This window comes from Sinocyclocheilus anshuiensis, unplaced genomic scaffold (assembly GCF_001515605.1).
Source record: "Sinocyclocheilus anshuiensis isolate Anshui unplaced genomic scaffold, SAMN03320099.WGS_v1.1 scaffold1734, whole genome shotgun sequence".
Taxonomy (NCBI): domain Eukaryota; kingdom Metazoa; phylum Chordata; class Actinopteri; order Cypriniformes; family Cyprinidae; genus Sinocyclocheilus; species Sinocyclocheilus anshuiensis.
The window spans coordinates 47,831-68,950 of record NW_015544334.1 but is presented as its reverse complement, the minus strand read 5'-3'; the positions used below and the strand labels follow the sequence as shown (position 1 = coordinate 68,950).

The 21,120-nt window shown below is 36.6% G+C and overlaps 2 protein-coding genes across 4 annotated transcripts in view; one reads left to right on the top strand and one right to left on the bottom strand.

Annotated features, from left to right (window-relative positions):
- Positions 1–4,506: 4,506 nt before the first annotated feature.
- On the bottom strand, positions 4,507–20,560 carry LOC107698149 (tRNA (adenine(58)-N(1))-methyltransferase catalytic subunit TRMT61A-like). 3 transcript variants are annotated; one of them, XM_016499094.1, is made up of 5 exons: positions 20,355–20,560; positions 19,838–19,891; positions 18,793–19,179; positions 11,383–11,649; positions 4,507–5,103 (listed from the first exon to the last, which is right to left on the bottom strand). In XM_016499094.1, exons 3-5 carry the CDS (start codon positions 19,121–19,123, stop codon positions 4,784–4,786), a joined length of 918 nt encoding a protein of 305 aa, XP_016354580.1. In that variant the 5' UTR covers positions 19,124–19,179; positions 19,838–19,891; positions 20,355–20,560; the 3' UTR covers positions 4,507–4,783. The 3 variants fall into 3 exon arrangements, with proteins under 3 accessions (XP_016354580.1, XP_016354579.1, XP_016354581.1); XM_016499093.1 differs by lacking the exon at positions 19,838–19,891; XM_016499095.1 differs by lacking the exons at positions 19,838–19,891; positions 20,355–20,560 and adding an exon at positions 19,344–19,375.
- LOC107698148 (creatine kinase, testis isozyme) overlaps positions 19,844–21,120 on the top strand; it is a 12,063-nt gene continuing 10,786 nt past the window's right edge. The window contains exon 1 of the mRNA XM_016499092.1: positions 19,844–19,929. The gene's annotated coding sequence lies outside the window, so the exon portion shown is untranslated. The remainder of the gene's footprint in view (positions 19,930–21,120) is intronic.

Sequence of the window (21,120 nt, the reverse complement as noted above, 5' to 3'; positions counted from 1 at the left end):
ATTTTTATATTTTCATTTTGATTTTAGTTTCATTTTTCATTTTGATTTTAGTTTCAGTTTTTTGTAATTTTATGTGTTTTCGTCATTTTTATTAGCAAATGATTATTTGGGTTTATTTTAATTTCAGTTTTAGTTATTTTATTTCCATTCAGCCATTTTAGTGCTTCAACTTACAATTATCTTTGGTTAGTTGCACATTTCTAATTTTCAATTAAAGTTTTTCCATCAAATATTTATTTAATTTCAGCTTTATTTCAATTAACAAGATATTTTTAATTTTAGTTAACAACAACTTTAACTTGAATCAAACAGTTAATGTATCAACCAAGAATCCTATATGTGCTCCCAGTAATTGCATAAAACCAAATATCTGATTGCAATATCATCAGCTCTTGCCATTTCTGCAGGGAATATGATCAGACACTCAGTGAGCAAACTGCGAGTCTGTGGGAGTGCAGAGACAAACTGACTGACCGTTCATTGACATAATGAACATTCCTCCTCCCTCTGAGAGCAGTATTTTGCATGGATTTCTCAATGATCTCTGAATCAGAAGATGGAGAAATATAAATGAATTGTGAATTGATGGATCTAAAATGCATCCAACTCGATTATTATGAGCTACAAAGAGCACTTGAGGAGCACCTGAGGCGCAGATCTGGAGTGAGTGGTTTACTGGTTTGGAGTGAATGTGACTTTCTCAGGGCAGATAACAAATCTGAATTGTTTGACCTCTTATCTCTGTGTGTATCACTGTGGCCTTGTCTTTGTTTATAATCAAAAATTCACATAAAACAATTGGAAATTTAAAAATGGCATTGAACTTTGAACAAGCAATAAAATCGAATCAAAGACTTCAGACAGACAGAAAACCTCTAGCCTTGTAAACTGGTAGGGAATACATAAAAATATGAAATATAGGCTAGGTTGGGCACTATAGTACATATTAAAGGGGTCATATTGATGCTACATTCACTGAAGAGAATGCGCCCCCGATCTACATAAATGCGTCTATGTTCGTGTGACTCATTCGTTATCCAGCTTCACCTACAGAAGAAGTGAGTGTAAGGTTTTTTTAATGAATCTTTGCAAATCGCCTTTCCTAATAATGTGCTAATTAGCAAGTTTCACGATGAATGCGGCTTAAGTAAACAGTCCCTCAGAGAACAGCTCGGAAGAGAGGGGCGGGGTCAGCACTACCCCGAATGCTAATTCATTAACATTTAAAGGAAAATGCTGCAAAACTGCGTGCTCTGAAAAGAGCTGTTTTTGACAGGGTAAAAAAGGTGTTTTTTACACTACCACTGAGAAATTTTAACCTACATATGTTACAGACTTTTCATTAAGACCCTAAAGAATCATATCAACTTGTGGAAAATGGGCACCCTTTAAGGTAAAACACCAGAATAAATGAAAAGAATAAGACAGGAAACAAAGAAAAATAAATCATTTTGTGAGAAGAATCTTTTGTCTCAATCCCAGAGAACCAAAACAAGCTAGACTTTAGAACTGTGATTAAACTGAAATGGTGAATACTGGAAATCATTCTGTCCACTCAGCTTTTCTATCCGATTTCAGCTCTGTGCTCTACATGGAAACCTGTGAATCAGACCCAACATGCACATTTTTCTTTACAATCAAATATCTGAACTGGCTCAAGGCCTTTTAAACCAGAGAAACCAAAAGCAAGCTGAACAATAAGCTCCTCACGGATTTAAGATCAGCAGTTCTAACCTGGAGACATGGCCTGGCTTATGCACTTATGAGTTTATTATTAAACAGTATGTCATCACTTATCACGCAGAAAAAAAGGTTTATGCTCAGTTCATTTCGTTATTTTCTAGCTCTTCATTTTTAACTAAAGAAAGATACAAGCTGCAGGCATGTTATTGCACTCCAATAAACTCATACAGTGCATACTGTAGGTAACTTTAACCTGAAGTTTTGAGACATTTACTCACCAGCACATTTTCTATTAATTACCAGCCACGGAAAATCATCATCCTGCTTCCCTTTTACAGAGTTTTTCATAAAAACTAACTGCCCTTTCTCTTATTTCTTTAGAATCAGACAACAAAGATCCAGACTCAGAAAATAATGAATGGATAAACCATTTTTGGCCATTCTTTTTTTCCAAACTGAAAAAAAATTTAGATGGTACATCCACCTGTTCTACAGTCTTAAAACGCGATCTGACCAGTGCGCCTTGTGCCTTCATCTCTTGTAAGTCAGACTGTGTGTGTGTGTGTGTGAGAGAGAGAGAGAGAGAGAGAGAGAGAGAGAGAGAGAGAGAGAGGGTCAGAGATGACAACACAGCTGCACTAGCTGCAAAATATGTATTAACCATTCACAATGTTAGATGTTAAACACGATTAACTCGATACTGACTTTATCTTTTCATTTATTTAGATGGATTTTATTTATTATTATTTATGTTGTTGTTATATATATGTTAATGCTTTGGCAACATTGTGTTACACAGTCATGCTAATAAAGCTTAATTGAATTGAATTGAGAGAGGGAGGGAGGGAGGGAGAGAGAGAGAGGGAAAGAGAGGTGCTTATATGAATGATAATGTGCTAAAAGTGGTGTCTGGGTATTTATAGCTCACAAGCGCCTTTTGTGTGTGTCAAGAATAGATGCCAGTCACTGCTTTAAAGTAAAGGTGTTAACAGTAAGAAGGTAACGGGCAGATACTCATTTGCTACAAAGTTTTTTTTTTTGATAATGTACACTGCCATTCAAAGTTTGGAACCATTTTTTAAAGGAATTTATACTTTTAATTGAAATAAGTGCTGTTCTTTTGAATGTTCTATTCATCAAAGAATGTTTTTTGAACATTGATAATACATGTTTCTTCAGCAGCAAATCAGCAGAATGATTTCTGAAGATCATGTGACTGAAGACTGGAGTAATGATACTGAAAATTAAGCTTTGCATCACTAGAATAAATAACATTTTACTTCTATAAATTAAAACAATATATATATTAGTAAAAATTTTAATAGAAAAGTTTTAAATTGTAACTATTTCACAATACTATATTTTACTTCCCTCAAAAACATCAAAATATCTTTACAAGTCCAAACTAACTGTTTTTTTTTTTAATTCCCAAAGAAGTGTATAGAAATCTATCCATTTATTGTGTTATAAATTCTGCATTCTGTACTTTTTCCTCACTTTAACAGAGAACTATGGCGCATTTTGTGCCCTCCACTTAGAGCACATTATTACCTGGAGTCTGTTTCAAGAAGTGGCAATCGAGGTCTTGCTGACAAGCTGCTTAAGGGTTTTGTAGTGACTAAGAGTTGCTATTCCAGAAACTGTGCTGTGGATCAGATGTGACGGGGGCTCCACGCTCTGTTCCCATTCCTCGCTCTATACTGTGCTAATAGTAAGCAGATGGATTAAACGTAACACACCAGTCCCACTGCTACATCATCAGCTCTCCATCCCCCGCATATGGATGTAATATATAAACAGAATAGGGAAGAGGGACTCTTTTTCTTTGCATTTGAGTTCCAGCATTACATGACCCACAATCCCTCACACAGTAAGAGCATGACATGATAACGCATAGGCCTGAGAGTATGTGATTATACCAGTGTTCAGAATTGCATACTCCTCTTACTATTTTTGCAGTATATACTAGTGTGCACTTGCAAATTTTTCTGTAAGCAAACAACACTGATTTACACAGTGTTTAATATACAGAGCGCACTACACACTTGACCACTGCCAGTGTGATGAATAAAGTGATATCAGTCATGATTAACATCTCTTTCTTGACTCATTTTTGAATTTGACTAATATACACCAAAAAAAAAAGAAAAAATTGGTGTAGAAACAATTTTCTCCCTGAAATTATTAGCAAATTTCACACACTGTTACAAAGCAGCGGCAAATAATACTTTGAAGTGAACATAGTGGAAAAAAACTTTCTTGTAAAATAGTCCAATAATCTGTTTACAACTTTGAATTTTTTTATAATTTTTTACTAGGGACGCATACTATATTGGCACTATATTGGTTATAAGTCATCAGTTTATATGATTTTTTTTTTTTTGGTACACTGTAAAAAAGTATTTTTCGGAGTTGTGAATAAAGATTATTGGAGAATGTTTTACAAGAACATACTAATCTTTCTACTTCTGTTAGTTGCTGTTTCTTTGTATCACATTTACTAGCAATTTCTAAGTGAAAATAGTTTTAAAGTAAACCTGCTTTTGCAGTCATCCAACGCACACTTAATCTTTTAAAAACATTAATTATTCAATACCACTGTTGAATGTAATCTTTAGTAAATTAGTAGCCATTTTTCACACTGTACGTTATAATGTTGTGATGCCTAAATTCACTTGTGGCATTTAAACTATTGATTTTAAAGTTCACATTTTATTACTATTTATAACCATCACATGAAAATAATTATAGGCTTGTATGGCATCAATCAAAGTTGCAACAACGCCAACAGCACAAGAAAAAAAATCTACAAAGATATGGTTATTGCATTCCAATAATTTATTGTAGCAAAACAATCTACTTATTAAAAAATAAATAAATAAAACCATACAAATAAAAAATGAACATCAGTCCGTACTAAACCAGTTTTTAAATGGCATGAACTGTTATATTGATGTAAAAGCCCATCTAGCTGTTAACCAATCTAAAAAAATAAAAATAAAAAAGACCACACAGGTGTGCACAAATGACGTCACATGTCATGACATGAGTTTGCATAACTCAAACTCTGTAACAGTCGCCATCAGCTTCAGTTATGCTTCTAGTTGAGGGGTTTGGTAGCAAAGGTGAGGTATCCTGTGTGTCCTGCCATTTCTCTGGGAGGTTTGGCAGTTCTACAGATCACAGAGGTGTTCCCAGTGTTTGGGACTTCCTCTTGACCAACATCTGAAGCCATCTGGCTGCTGTCAACAGAGCCCTCCTCTGGTCCGAAGTCTGGTAAGGGCAGACTGACAGTACGAACATCATGCACCCGGAGCAGAACCTCCAGTGTGCAGATCTCCTCAAAGCCATGGTCCAGTAATGCCTCACAAGTCCTCTGGACCTGCTCTATACACGGCGAGAAGGAACAGAGACGACCTCCTGAAGACGAAGCCAAGAAGAGAAGCAGTCAGCTAATTATTGACCTTTTTAGGGGGCTTTCACACTAGACGTCAGAGTTTGGTTCGTTTGGATAACGTGAATGCTGTTGCGCATCCACAAACTGTACTTGAGTCCACCTAAAAAGAGTGATCTGGGGTATGATTCATGCAAACTCCAGTGCGGTTTGTTTCTGACATGATCCCAATTGTACCTAATCATGAAGGTGAACTGCTATTCATGACAAAAATTGGACAAACTGTATTAATGCATTTTCTCATTGGCTTTCCTGACAAGCATGACTGATGTGCTCCAAGCAGAGAGAATTGATATCTCATTTCCACTTGCCTTCAGCAGAAAATGACTCCCGCATTCTTTGGAACCTTTGCATTATAATCATGAGAAATAGACGCGAGCCGATCTGTGTTGGCGCTTTGGAAACAAAACCACATTTTCAAAATCCAAAGTACAAAAGTGCTGACAAGCATGCAACGGTATCCATCCATTTTGCCGTCTTCTCCTGCATAGTCATTTGCTAACAACGGCTGCAACTGAACGAAGTTGGAAAGCACATTATTAGTTCAAAAGTATACTTTTTTTGACACAAACACTAACATATGTACAGCCAAACACAAAGCCTTTCGAAGTATAATCAAGTTAACAGCATGTACGAACAAGAGCAGACGATACATACACACACTAGAAAGTTTCTAGTGTTACATTCTGTGCAAACGTAAATATATTTTTATTAGTAGTATGAATGAATCTCCCTGTTGAACTGCAACAAGCGTTACTATTTGTAAAACCTTATCAAACACCCAAAAGGGAAGTTCACTATTGTGGCTGATGTCAAATCAAACCTGAAACTTGAAAGAAGCAACCTGGAACAAGAACATTTTTATTCAGTGCTTTAAGGAAATGACCATGTAACCTGACCTTGTTTCATTCTCACTAGATCCACAAATCCCATGCAGAAATAACTGTTTTAAAGGGGTCATATGATGCGATTTCAATTTTTCCTTTCTCTTTGGAGTGTTACAAGCTCTTGGTGCATAAAGAAGATCTGTAAAGTTGCAAAGACTAAAGTCTCAAATCCAAAGAGATATTCTTTATAAAAGTTAAGAGTCAGCCACGCCTACCTAAAACGGCTCGTTCTAACACGCCCCAGCATACCTATGTCACTATGTGGGAAGATTTGCATAACGCCGCCCAAATGTTAACGCAAAGAAAGAAGGCATAACTTTTATTCTCGCTGTAGTATTGTTGTTGCCGCCGCCATGTCATGAAGGTGCTGTGTGTTTCGTTGTGAAAGCGAAACTACTTTGTTTGGCCTTCCGAAAGAGGACAATATCCGCTTCGTCATGCCTGGAGTTGATCCGTGCTGGTCGCTAATGAAATACATCAACTTTGCGCTGTGACACACACACACACACACACACACACACACACACTGAAGAAAGCAGCTTCAGCATCCCTTCTCCCATATGTGAATAACGACGTTCTGTAGAAAAACCACATTCTCACACACACACACACTCTGATGCCCAGAGATTACAGCATATTCAGTCCTCGTGTTATTTTAGTGCATGACTCGTTTGGTTTGAAAATATATTTCCTCTGCCCTCTCTACATGATGGGAGATTATACATCACAACTGTACATGTACATTTATACAGAACATATCATACACATCCCAAAAAACAAAAAAACATCCACACGCACGGTCAAACTGAGCCCCGCCCCTCTCTGTGATATCACAGTCTGCTTCGGTAAATGTTAAGGTCATTTTTTGCAATAAACAAAAGCTACAAAAAATATAAATTAGATTTGGATGAAGAAAAAAAGCCATTAAGTTTATTTTTTAAATGTTTTTTTGCATTATGACACTTTATTCATAACAATTAAGCTCAAGATTATATATATATATATATATATATATAGCTCCAGCTCCAACTCACACCTGCTTGGAAGTTTCTAGTAATCCTGAACAGCTTGATTAGCTGGATCAGGTGTGTTTGATTAGGGTTGGAGCTAAACTGTGCAGAGCTGTGGCCCTCCAGGAATTGAGTTTGAGACCAATGTCTTACGTGTTTGGAATGACATGAGGTTGAGTGATTAATGACAATTTTATTATTTTTGGGTGAACTATCCCTTTAAGGCTGGAACACGCAACGTTTAAAATCTGAACAAAAACACGAGGTATCATACATTTGATGACATTATAAATGGTTACAGAGGAAAATGCATCATGCACTAAATGAGTGAGGAGAGACACTACCAGACTTTCAAGTCACTCAGAACACAACACACTCACGCAGAAACCTTCAGCCAATGACAAATGAAACAAATGTGTTCTAAAATTTGCTCAAAATATTAAACGTTTGATATCACACTCTTATGGAAATGAATAACTCTTTTAGGTTTTGGTGAATTGGTAGTGAAAGGTATGATCTCATTAATGGATTTTCGTATGATCTGTTTTGCACCTGACTGAAGGTTAGGTTTGGGAGTGGACCTTCAAGTTTTTTTTTTTTTTGTTCCACTAAAAAAGTACATTTTTGTATGAATCAAATGGAAGACTACAGACTACAAATCAGGCAATTTTTTGGGAATATATTATGGGATTGTATTGATTGGAGGACAGCAAACATGTTTGATATTTTTAACCAATGTTACAACACGTTGTTTTTATTTGTCACACATCTCCTAGCAACAAGGCACATGTTTGAGTGTGTGTGCTGTGTTGTGTTCTGGATGGCTTGTGTGTGATTCACAGTTTTCCCTCAAACTATTTACAAAGTCGGCAAGAGTACGATGGCTAGTTTTTAAATATCTGCCTAGTGTTCTAAAAATCTGTTGTGTAGTGTATTCTAGTTTTTTGAATTTGGACAAAAAAGGGATCTTAGATTCTTTTGGAACAGCTTTTGTGTCTGGAGTGCACTGATGATGCCTTGAAACTCTGCCTATGTAGGCAGCTCGCTAGGATTTGGAACAGGGGTGATGTACGAATAAAGACTGTTGCTGAAGAGCACTAACAGAAGTATATTTCACAAACACATTTCATTACACCAAATACACAACATAATGTTCTTTTTAGCAACGTCATATGATCCCTTTAAACTTATTAGCAGACCCACACAGTGAAGTGTGATATTTTCCACATATTCTGCAGAAATCTGCAGAATTCTGTGGAGTGATGCAAAGCTGAAGTATTTCACTAGGAGCATCAAACACAACTGCAAAACAGATGTCTGTTCAAACAAGTTTTAAACACTCCCACTGTAAGAAGCCCCACCCCCAAAATCACATCATTGGTTAAGCCAATAGTTATGTCACACTCTATCAGGCTGCTCAAACAACAAAAGCAGTAAAAACAGAAATCTACAGAGCTTTCAGCAACTTCTGTGGGCGCAGATTACATGCAGGCCTGCTGAGAATTGTCAGGAATTGATGTCGTACATAATATGGTTCCATTTTACTGGAAACATGAGTTAGCTCACAAAGCTGTAAAGGGTCAGAGAGCAGTCAACAGGCTCATGCTTGCATATTCTTGGCTTACTGTTAAACGGTCTCATAATAACTGGATAAATGGAGGACGGGTGGCTCCTTTGCCTTCTTTCTCCACTAACACGGATGGAGGGAATTTGGACTAAAGGTGGTATTACTAACATGCACAAGAATAGCCACTGCTGATCAGAGTAAGAAGATAGACAGGGTGCTGTGAGGAGAGGAGCATATTGAGGAAGACACCTCAATGGGTATATTTTACTCTATGGATCTTTTTTTAGATTCAATCCAATCACATTCAGTTAATCCAGCATGACCCTATCCCTCACTGTCAACATTAATTATAGAACTATAATGAATGGCAAACACTGTAGGAAAGCATTCCAACAATGGCTCAGTTTGCCTTCTCTCTGATCAAAGTTCCAAGTCTCTCTTGATCCTGACAATTCTCACAAGAGATGAATCAGGGATCTACTTAAATAAATAGATTAAAACAAACAAATGGTGTCTAAACAAAAGAGTACGATGGCTAGTTTTTAAATATCTGCCTAGTGTTCTAAAAATCTGTTGTGTAGTGTATTCTAGTTTTTTGAATTTGGACAAAAAAGGGATCTTAGATTCTTTTGGAACAGCTTTTGTGTCTGGAGTGCACTGATGATGCCTTGAAACTCTGCCTATGTAGGCAGCTCGCTAGGATTTGGAACAGGGGTGATGTACGAATAAAGACTGTTGCTGAAGAGCACTAACAGAAGTATATTTCACAAGTGCGAGAGAGAGAGAGAGAGAGAGAGAGAGAGAGAGAGAGAGAGAAGTTTATCGTGTCATTCCATTGACAAATAAGGCCTTTCCATGAAAACGCAGTCATAAACGGAGACATCATGCCTCCTGGCAACCAGGCTCAACAGGTCTCCTGGTAACAGGGGCCTGGGAAAGAAAGGAGTCACGCCAACAGCTGGGATCCTCTGAGCACTTAAAACAGAGAACGAGACTGACTAACAGGCCAAAAATGAGAAGAAATAAAAAAACAGATAGGATAAAGAGTTAGATAAAATCCCTCTGATTGCTGTAAAAGATGCATATGATGTGAGAAGGATATTAGCAATCAAGGACAACTGGCTTGTAGTTATCCAAAGCTTTCACAGCCAGAGCTGTGCTTAAGTTTTCTACACTGAAAACTGATAAGTAGTGCACAAGAAAGACAATTTGTCAAAACACACAGAAAGAAGCCAGCAGATGTGTGTCTAAGCTTCACTGAGTTTTGCCCGTTCTCACTTAAGCCTCCCTGCCTGCCCCTTTATGGTCATTACCCTGCCAGCAAAAACATCCAGCATGTGTGTATATTACAAATCAGATAGACTGAGTCTCCAAGAGGGGGTGTGGCATAGAGTGAGGCACAAATTCCACTTGCATGAGACAGAGAGATTCGAGATCGCCAGGAGATCCTCTCTGATCTTATACTCTTAGAATCTTTACAAGCATGTACATATTAAACAATGGCATGTAATGTAACCCAAAACTGAAATTTCTTTCATTAATTACTTACCCTCATGTCGTTCCAAACCCATAAGACCTTTTAAGGCATTTTATGAAAATTACTCTTTCAATATACTACAGAAGATTGCTGACCCCTTACTGGGACAGGCTAGTCTGGGCCTGCCCAGTAGGGCAAAGTGGGTAGCAGTTCCCATGGAAACAGCCTCTTGCAAAGTGGTCAGGTCACTTCTGAAGAGACCAGATCTGATATGGCCACTCAATAAAACCAAATAGTTATTCCAACAGAGAGACCAGACAAAACAGATGCGCACACAGAAGCTATGAATGCCGCTCAAACTGGGCAAACTCAAGCCAAAGTCTCACGATTAATTAGTTACTGGTGTGACATCATTTAGGCACAAAACCAAGATGTAATTATAGAGAAAAATGGGCCTTTGTCAATGTTTCAAAGAAGCTGCATCCATAACGGAGATGAAAACCTACACATAATATAGATTTAAACAAATCAGTTATGAATCTCACACCAAACCTCCCATTCCCCGGAGCTTATTTGACCATTTCTTTGACATCAATGGCAATCAGGGGGAGTTAAAGGGAGAGTTCAGCCAAAAATGAAAACCCTCATGTTGTTCCAAACCTCTTTGAGTTTCATTCTTCTAACAAACACAAAAGAATATATTTTGAATAATGTCGATAACCAAACAGTTGATGGAAGCCATTGACTTCCATAGTATTTTTTCCATACTATGGAAGTCAATGGTTACTGTCAACTGTTTGGTTACCAACATTCTTTACTTCTTCATTCTTTTGTGCTCAACAGAAGAAAGAAACTCACACAGGTTTGTAACAACTTGAAGGTGAGTAAATAATGACAGAATTTTCATTTTTGGGTGAACTATCCCTTTAAGGAAGATATTACACACTGCAAATTTAAACACGGTGTCACAATGTTTTCTTCTTTTGGAAATGTCCCTTGTTTCACTATGGTATTCTTTGAAGTAGCTTGGAGCACTACGTAAATACCACAGTGTTTACACTTCCACAGTACTTTAAATAAGTGTGTGCAAACTGTACATTTTTGTGCCAGCACCACTTAAGTGTCTGAGGTTTTGTGTTCATAAAGGTCACTGTGGTATTCAGTAGCATTTATATCTTGTTACTTGAAGACTCATTTCAGTGGCTTCATCTGTGAAGAGTAAGTCACGACGACAGAGTACCACATGACATTTAGCATTAATATGGTAATGTCGATTTAGTTATTTCACAGTTATCTGCTCTCACCTTTGCGTTTCATGGCGCTCTTGGCATGTGTGATTGCCTCCCACGGAGAGGGGATGTCTAAAAACACTGCATCGGCTATTGCTGTGGTGCCAAAGCCATCCTTGCACACATCATGGTTTCTAACAGTAACCAGGTGAGACACTTTGTGCTCCTTGAACTCCTGCATGGCCTTCTCGGCTCGCTGAGCGTGGAACTCCACCGTGTGCAGGTGGCCGGTGGGAGCGATGGTCCGCAGAATAGAGTGAGACAGGGAGCCGCTGCCTGTACCTGGAAGACAGACGCAAAATCTACTGTTATGTAATTACCATTTTTAGATGCTTACACAGAATGCAACAGTTTCACTCTGAATATTAATCAGAATTTGGTCGTATTCAAATTAAGCACCTCACTGCCATAACATTAAAGGAATAGTTCACCCAAAAATGTAAATACTGTCATTTACTCACCCTCATGTCGCTCCAAATCAATTAAACTTTTGTTATTAAAACCTGAGAGATTTCCCACTATTGAAAGTCTATTCCACCAAAACTTCAAGCTTCAAATATTTTATAAAGAGTTTGTAAAATTAATCCATATACACTACCGCTCAAAAGTTTGGGATCAGTAAGACATGTAATGTTTTTTAAAGAAGTCTCTTATGCTCATCAAGGCTGCATTTATTTGATCAAAAATACAGAAAAAAAACAGTAATCTCGCAAAATGTTATTACAATATAAAATAATGGTTTCTATTTTAATATCCTTTAAAATATAATTTATTTCTGTGATGCCACGCTGAATTTCCATCAGCCATTACGCTAGTCTAAAGTGTCACATGATCCTTAAGAAATCATTGTAATATGCTGATTTATTATTATAATTATCAATGCTGGCAACAGGTGTGCTGCCAAATATTTTTGGGGAAACTGCGATACTTTTTTCAGGATTCTTTGATGAATAAAAAGTTAAAAAGAACAGCATTTATTCAAAATATGAATCTTTTCTAACAATATAAATCTTTGATATCACTTCTTATCAATTTAACACATCCTTGCTGAATAAAAGTTTTAATTTCTTTCAAAAAAAAGAAAGGATAAAAATGTACTGACCCCAAACTTTTGAATGGTAGTGTATATTGTTAGAAAAGATTTCCATTTTAAATAAATGCTTTTCTTTTTAACTTTTTATTCATCAAAGAATCCTGACAAAAAGCATCACAGGTTCCAAAAAAATATTAAGCAGCACAACAGTTTCCAGCACTGATAATAAATCAGCATATTAGAATGATTTCTGAAGGATCACGTGATGCTGAAGACTAGAGTAATGATGCTGAAAATGCAGCTTTAATTACAGGAATAAATTTGATTTTAAAGTATATTAAAATAGAAACCATTGTTTTATATCGTAATAACATTTAGCAATATTATTTGTATGTATAGTATGAGAGAGTGAGCGATAACACCAAATTTAACACACCTGCTCCCCATTCACACCTGAGACCTTGTAACACTAATGAGTCACATGACACCGGGGAAAGAAAATGGCTAATTGGGCCCAATTTGGACATTTTCACTTAGGGGTGTACTCACTTTTGTGGCCAGCGGTTTAGACATTAATGGCTGTGTGTTGAGTTATTTTGAGGGGACAGCAAATTTACACTGTTATACAAGCTGTACACTCACTACTTTACATTGTAGCAAAGTGTCATTTCTTCAGTGTTGTCACATGAAAAGATATAATAAAATATTTACAAAAATGTGAGGGGTGTACTCACTTATGTGAGATACTGTACATCATATAAATCATTAATACCATGATTTATATCTGGTATTAAGAAGTGTTAAATTAACAATGTATGCAGACGATACAACATGTTCAACAAGTTTATGCATCTGCTATTTTGAATGAGGAGTTGGAGAGTACAGAAAAGTGGATTTTAGAAAACAAGTTGATACTAAATACATCTAAAAACAAAGAGTATAGTATTTGGGTACAGTATTCTCTACGGTCCAAACCGGAGCTGAAATTATATATAAATAAAACACTTATTCCGAAAGTTATTTTACGTTTGATATAATGAAAATAATATTGGACACTCTGTTCTTCTCACAGCTGGACTATTGTCAGATAATATGGGCCAATGCTACAAAAAAAAGATTTGAGGAAACTCCAGTTGGTACAAAATAAGGCAGCGAGATTAATCCTCCAGTGTCCGTATGGTACGAATATTAATAGTATGCACTTTGATCTTAAATGGCTAAGAGTGGAAGATAGGATGATTGCTGCAATACTGTTATCAACATGGAAGGTTTTACACTTTAAAACTCCATTGGATGAGTCTAATCAATTACAATCTAATGTTCAGTCACATGAATATGCTACTAGACGAGCAACAGAGGGTAGATTTCTACTCCCTAATGCTAAAACTAATTTTCTTAAACGTACAGTAACATTTAGGGCAATGAAATCATGGAGTCTTTTACCATTGTCATTAATTGGGATAACACGAAAAATTGATTTTAAAAGGCAGGTAAAGGCACACCTTGGAATTCTGTACTTGTAGGAGGTTGAGTATAGGAATTAATTGAATGAGCAATACGTTTTAGGTGTTATTAAAAAGGGTGGAAGAAATGTTTATTAGAGATGCTTTGGAATGTGGAGAATGCATTTAACTTATTTTTTTCTTCTTTTTTTCTTTATTTTTTTTTGAATGTATGTATTAATGTTTGAATGTTAAGTGTTGTGTGGACCCCAGGAAGACTAGCAATGATTTAGGGCATAGCTAATGGGGATTGGGGATCCAAATAAATAAACAAATAAATAAATACACAGGGAGATTCAGATTAACAGGAGAATCAAAATCAAAGTGATTCCACCAATATTAGGCAGAACAAGTAATTTACAGATGAACTTACAACATCAGAGTGTCTTGCACAAAGTCTCTTAATCTACATTTTACAGTTCATTGCACTGTTGTGTGCTTTTGTCAATGACATGAATGAGAATTAATGAGCTGGTTAAGTTGCTGTGCAGAATAACACGCACTGCAATAAATGGCAAAAGCAAGCATCTCCAGTATTTCCACAAGACTAGGAGAAAAACTACATGAATGCTTAGTATTCGGTACACTACCATGTATACTGGAATATTCCAATAACAGAAAACATCTTAAGTGAAATACTGACTTTAATCAGAAAATTATGTGCATATAAAAGTGATCATTTAAAGTTAAACACAGCAATCACTTGTGCATGAACATTGTGATGCACGTGCATGTGAACACGTTCTGGTGTTAATGGCCCATCTTCCTCTTCAAGAACCCATTAGCATGCCTTTTGTTCTCATAGCAACAATAGGGTCAATGTTCGGTCTACAGCGATGCATTCAGATAGAACAGAATGACTGACGTAAGAACGAGAGGCTAAGCAGGGGAGAACGATCACACAGAAATTAGAAAGTTTCAAAAGTAATGTCCAACAGTATCCTTGAATGGTGATAAACCAACATCAATACTGCACATATGCCAAATCTGTGGCATAGTCAGCCTCACCTGAACGCTGCTCAGATATCAATTTGTTAAACACACATCCAGCTCAATGAGTTTGGAGGGCACTGAGGACAGAGCAGAGTGTGTGTGTGTGTGTACGCTTAACAGCGGTTTAATTGATTCATTCAGAATTCAAGAGGCCCAACACTTACTGAATGGGCCAAATAGCCAAAGAGTCTCGTCTCCAAGATTTCTCTGCCTAATATTCTCTGCCCACTGCAACCTAACTAGTCAAGTTAATTTTATTTGTAATGCATTTTTCACAAAAGACATTATTTCAAAGCAGTTTACATAAATCATGACATTATTATCTATATAATCTATGTAATCACTTTACGTGAGCGTACTGTATGTGTGCTGATAAAGTTGGATATACTTCTATACCAAGCTTTGTATAGAGAGATGTGCGATAATGCAGTTCACATTTTACGATGATATAAACCAGGTTTTCCCAAACAGGGGTTTGTGAGATGATAAAAAGGCAATAATTAATTAAATCGAATGTAACATGAGAATAAACAAGGAGAAGCACAAATAATCGAAATAAAACCAAACTTGATACATCTTATCAAATCGAGATTATCAAATCAAAGGCTGATTTAAATAAGTATATAATCTGTTACGCTGGGTGAAGAGTGGCAATGTGTTAATTTACATGATTGCGGCTCATAACAGAGCCACTCAGTTCACAGTAAATGTTGCTTCTCACAAACCCCATCTCTGCAAACTCTGAGTTTAATGTGCATTTGGGAATGTCATGTGCGCTAGGTTCACTTTATTTATATTCACATTTACATAATTGTCAACATTTTTGTGGGCAGTTGTTTATAGCATAAGTTTCTTGTAAAGAGTGAAGTCTGAATGCCTTTAAAAGTAACTATTTCCATTAGCAGTAGAGTATTTGTTCTTTGTCTCTGGATGTCTCAGCAGTAGTAATATGAGACATGAAATTTGGTTTATGGATAAAATATCATAGTTCAAACCCCAATATATGAAAGAAAAAAAAATAGTAAATTGTGGTTTCCTGTACCATTTTAAATTCTATACAGGTGCATCTCAAAAAATTAGAATATCATAAAAAACATTTTTTTGTAACATTTCAAAAAGTGAAACTTTCATATATACTAGATTCATTACATGTAAAGTAAAACATTTCAAAAGTTTTTTTGTTTTAATTTTGATGATTAGAGCTTATAGCTCATGAAAGTATTAGAGGGTCATTCAGTGTCAAATCAACCAAATTTCAAAAACTTCCCCGGCTCAAATTTTTTATTTTTCTAATATTTTTAATCAACCTCTGGTTGAGTTGACACGGAATGACCCTAGAATATTTCCTAAGATCAATCAAAAAAAGAATTTACAAAACAGAGAAGTTCAAGTTCTTAAAAGTAAGTTCATTTATGCACTCAATACTTGGTCGGGGCTCCTTTAGCACAAATTCCAGCATCAGTGAGGTGTGGCATGGAAGCGATCAGCTTGTTGTCAACTAATGAGCCTCCAGCTCGTCTGTATTGTTGGATCGACTGTTCTCAAAAAAGGACTTTGGACCACTGAGCAACAGTCCAGTTATTTTTCTCCTTACCCCAGGTAAGATGCTTCTGATGCTGTTTCTGTTTCAGAAGTGGCTTGGTAGCCCTTTTCCTGAAGACGTCTGAGCGTGGTGACTCTTGATGCACTGACTCCAGCTTCAGTCCACTCCTTGTGAATCTCTCCCAAGTGTTTGAATCGGCTTTGCTTGACAGTATTCTCAAGCTTGCGGTCATCCCTGTCGCTTGTGCACCTTTTCCTACCCAATTTTTTCCTTCCAGTCAACTTTGCATTTAATATGCTTTGATACAGCACTCTGTGAACAGCCAGGCCTTTCAGTAATGACCCTCTGTGACTTACTCTCTTTGTGGAGGGTGTCAATGATTGTCTTCTGGACCATTGCCAAGTCAGCAGTTTTCCCCATTATTGTGGTTTCAAAAAACAAGAGATACCCGGAATTTATACTGTAGGGATGGTCACTTAATGAAACTCAAATGTAAATATTCTAATATTTTGAGATACTGGATTTTTGACTTTCATGAGCTGTAAGCTCTAATTATCAAAATTAAAACAAAAAAAACTTTTTAAATGTTTTACTTTACATGTAATGAATCTAGAATATATGAAAGTTTCACTTTTTGAAATAAGTTACAAAAAATAACTTTTTCACGATATTCTAATTTTTTGAGATGCACCTGTATAAGATTAATTTTTCTCTGCTTACTTGCATGTCATGTGACCAATTACCAACATCAGAGAATTAAGAACACGCGTGTATTGTTAAATAATTGTCCGTTACAGAAACGCAAGCCAAAATTCGAAGACTTGCCAAAACACACAGACAGACAACGGATTAAAACAGCAGTAGAGTTTTACAAGATGTAATTTGATGGAATGTTTGGGTTTCAATTGATACAACAAACTTGAAGAGTTTCTTTTTGACAAGTAAGCTAAATTGACTTTAAACTAAAGTGAAATTGAAAGTATCCTACTTACACATGTTGGGACATGCTTTCATTTTTACTGGGGCCTATAGCATGAAGCCAGTTTAGCTGACTAGCCAGATAAGTTTCAGCTTGGTATGTGACACCATTTTCAACTAAAAACAGTGTTTTGGTCATTAATTTACATGACAACAGCAATTTGGAAGCCTGAAAACGCAAACGGGGAGCTTTGAAAATGAGAATGAGCATTTTGAAAATGAAAATTTGAAAACAATATCGTTACTGTATCTGTATAAACTATGAAAATGCAAATTTGTGAAAACAGCGATGTCATACGTAGGGCTGGACGATATGGCCAAAATTGATATCACGATATATTTCTTAATTTCGGTCGATACGATATAATTACGATATCGATATGAACACTATTTATCTGAAATAGAAATCTTTTGTAACATTATAAATGCCTTTATCATCACTTTTGATCAATTTTAAGCATCCTTGCTAAATAAAAGTATTAATTTCTATAATTTCTTTCCCAAAAAAATAATAAAAATTATACTGAATGGAATAGTGTATAATGTTACAAAAGCTTTTTATTTCATGTACTCAACTCAACTGTTTAAAATCAATATTTAAAACTCAACTGTTTTAAATATTGATAATCAGCAAATCAGCATATTAGAATGATTTCTGAAGGATCATGTGTTGAAAAAAATTATATCGCGATACATATTGATATTGAATTATTGTCCAGCCCTAGTCATACGTATGTATGAGTATTACATGTTCAGTCTATAGTAGGGCTGCACGATAAATCGCATGCGATATTTAACACCCATCTTATCAGTAAAGACGGTTCTGTAATCAGCGGTAAATCTCCATCACCTGCGTGCTTTCACATTGTTTTGCGCAGCTCGTCAGTGAACAACGGCTCTGTGTAGTTAATGCTGCTCAATGTGAAAGCCCGCAGGTGATGAAGATTTACCGCTGATTACAGAACCGGCTTTCTGACAAGATGCGCATTAAATATCGCATGCGATTTATCGTGCAGCCCTAGTCTATAGGAATGCGTATGTGTTTAGGTGCATAGTGTTTCTTTTCAGTGATATCGCCAACTACTGCCCTGGCATGTATAATACAGCGTTTTTAGTTGTTTTTGTGGATCTGTATAAACGGGAATTGTTTATGATTATATAATTTTGCACTTTTAGTTTAATCGTTGTCGTGTAAACATACCCTCAGGTTTAAAGCCTGAGTTGACAAAGAAAGTTCATGATCAGTGTACCTGAGTGAACAGGGTATCGTCAGCTCAAAACTAATTCTGTAACCCTGAGTATTGAAGATCTCTAAAAAAAAAAATCAGATTAAAAACCTTTTGATGGTTCATAGCTGAAGAAAGACTGATTCTTACCTGACTCGCAGACGACAGAGCCCGGTTTGAGCTCCAGCATCAGTGTGATGTTGGCAATGTCTGTGGTGTAGAGGATCTGTGTTCGGTGGGGAAGGTTGACAGTCCACAGCTCTGGTGTGGGGTGCAGCACGTAAACCCAACCACCCTTACTGCAGGTCACTTTGGAACCAAACCGCTGTCCAATCAGGTCGCTGGAGTGCCGGATGACCCCATAGCGGGTCTGCGTCTGAGCTCCCGACTGAACTTTGATAGGCATCATGGACTCATGACCCAGGAAGATAATGACGACATCCCCTTCTTGGATGATCTCGGAGTATTCCACAAAACTCATGAGGTTCAGGGGGGTTCAGCTTCAATGAAGAGTGCAGCCTTGGATGATTAAACACTCTGCCATGAATGAAAACACATGAACACATTATTCTCATAAGTTGGGAGACAAAACATTTACATTCACTCATATTACTTTATAGACCTAATTAAATATTCATACCAACTTTAAAAAAATAAAAATAAAATAATTTACTTTTAGAGTGAGACAAATCAACAAATACCAACAAACATTACAAATCCACTGTGCTGTCACTTCTTGCAGGTGTCTTGTTGGCTTTTGTCAGACTTTTGTCAGAGGTTGATTACCAAAACAATATTCTCAAGAAAGCCTTTTTTTCCAATTATACAAATGTAAAAATGAAATAAAGACACACTTGAAATATTTATTTTTTTATGTTAAGTTTATAAATTACACAAAAACGCTCAAACCAATGAAATAACACACGTCTAATATTACTATTAAGAAAATATATTTTTGAGTTAAATTGATGTTGATTTATATACAGACACACACACACACATACATACAACCCTATAAATAAAGCAATAAAAATTATTGTAAAGAATGATGACAGTTGACGTATAACATGATCATAATTTTATAGATAACAATAAATAAATAAATGAATACATATAAATAAGTTATGATAACCATGTTGTATGTCAACCACTCAAAGTCCAGTCAGTGTGTGTTTTGATTTAAATGATTGCAAACCGTTAGTAGCAGCCTGTCAGACTCAACATTGCCAGCATCTGTGTATCTGCAGTCCTGAGACGGTTCATAACAGCAAAACAAATGGGTCAGATGTAAGTTAACCTGTCAATAATCCATTTACTCATCTTTGTGAACATTTCTATTATTTTATGTGTAAGACTCAGCAAGGTCACCGTCCATAATGACGAGACGAACAAGAGAAACTGAGTGGCTAACGTTAAATGCGCTAAACAGCGACTTCGATTCTAAGAGAGCACAAGCTATGCTTGATTATCTAGAGAGATATACGTCTTTTTTACAAACAGCATGTTTACAGGAGGGCTACATTGAATATAGAATAACGGTTTTTGAAATACAATTCATTACATCGCAAGCAAACTTATTTATTTTCAAAGAGTAACGTTAACTTAACACAGTACGTTACGCATGCGGTGCTTGAGTGGAAACGCGTCACATGTTTGAACATACATCGCTCGAAATAAAGATATGTTTAACAAAGAAAGTCGCAGAAACTCACCGTTGCTTCAGCAAGGCTGTAGTTTTATATTTGGGAAGGAGCAGAAACACAGTACAGCATGTGTGTGCGGTAGTTTGCTCGATAAAGCGCATGCAAGTTACGTGCAGACGCGGTCTACAGAGCGGCTCTTCACCTCATGTGGATGGACTCAAGCGCATGTGAAAGCCTTGCTGTCCATTTACAAATCCACGACAAATCCAAAACGTCAACTTCACACGACTCAGTCTGTCACGGGAAAATGATGTAAGAGCATTTTAAAGGAGCAGTAACGTTATCTGTTGCATAAAACAAATATTTGCGTGGTGGTATAGATTCACTAGGTTGGTGTTTTCCAGTCCCGTAACCCAAATAATAAAGCTGAAGTAAGTTATCCTTTCAAATCAGAAATGTGTTCCTTTTAAAGGGGTCATATGATGCGATTTAAATTTTTGCCTTTCTCTTTTAAGTGTTACAAGCTCTTGGTGCATAAAGAAGATCTGTAAAGTTGCAAAGACTAAAGTCTCAAATCCAAAGAGATATTCTTTATAAAAGTTAAGAGTCGGCCACGCCTACCTAAAACTGCTCGTTCTAACACCCCCCCCACATATCTACGTCACGATGTGGGAAGATTTGCATAACGCCGCCCAAATGTTCACGCAAAGAAAGAAGGCGTAACTTTTATTCTCGCTGTAGTATTGTTGTTGCTGCCGCCATGTCGTGAAGGCGCTGTGTGCTTCGTTGTGAAAGCGAAACTACTTTGTTTGGTCTTCCAAAAGAGGACGATATC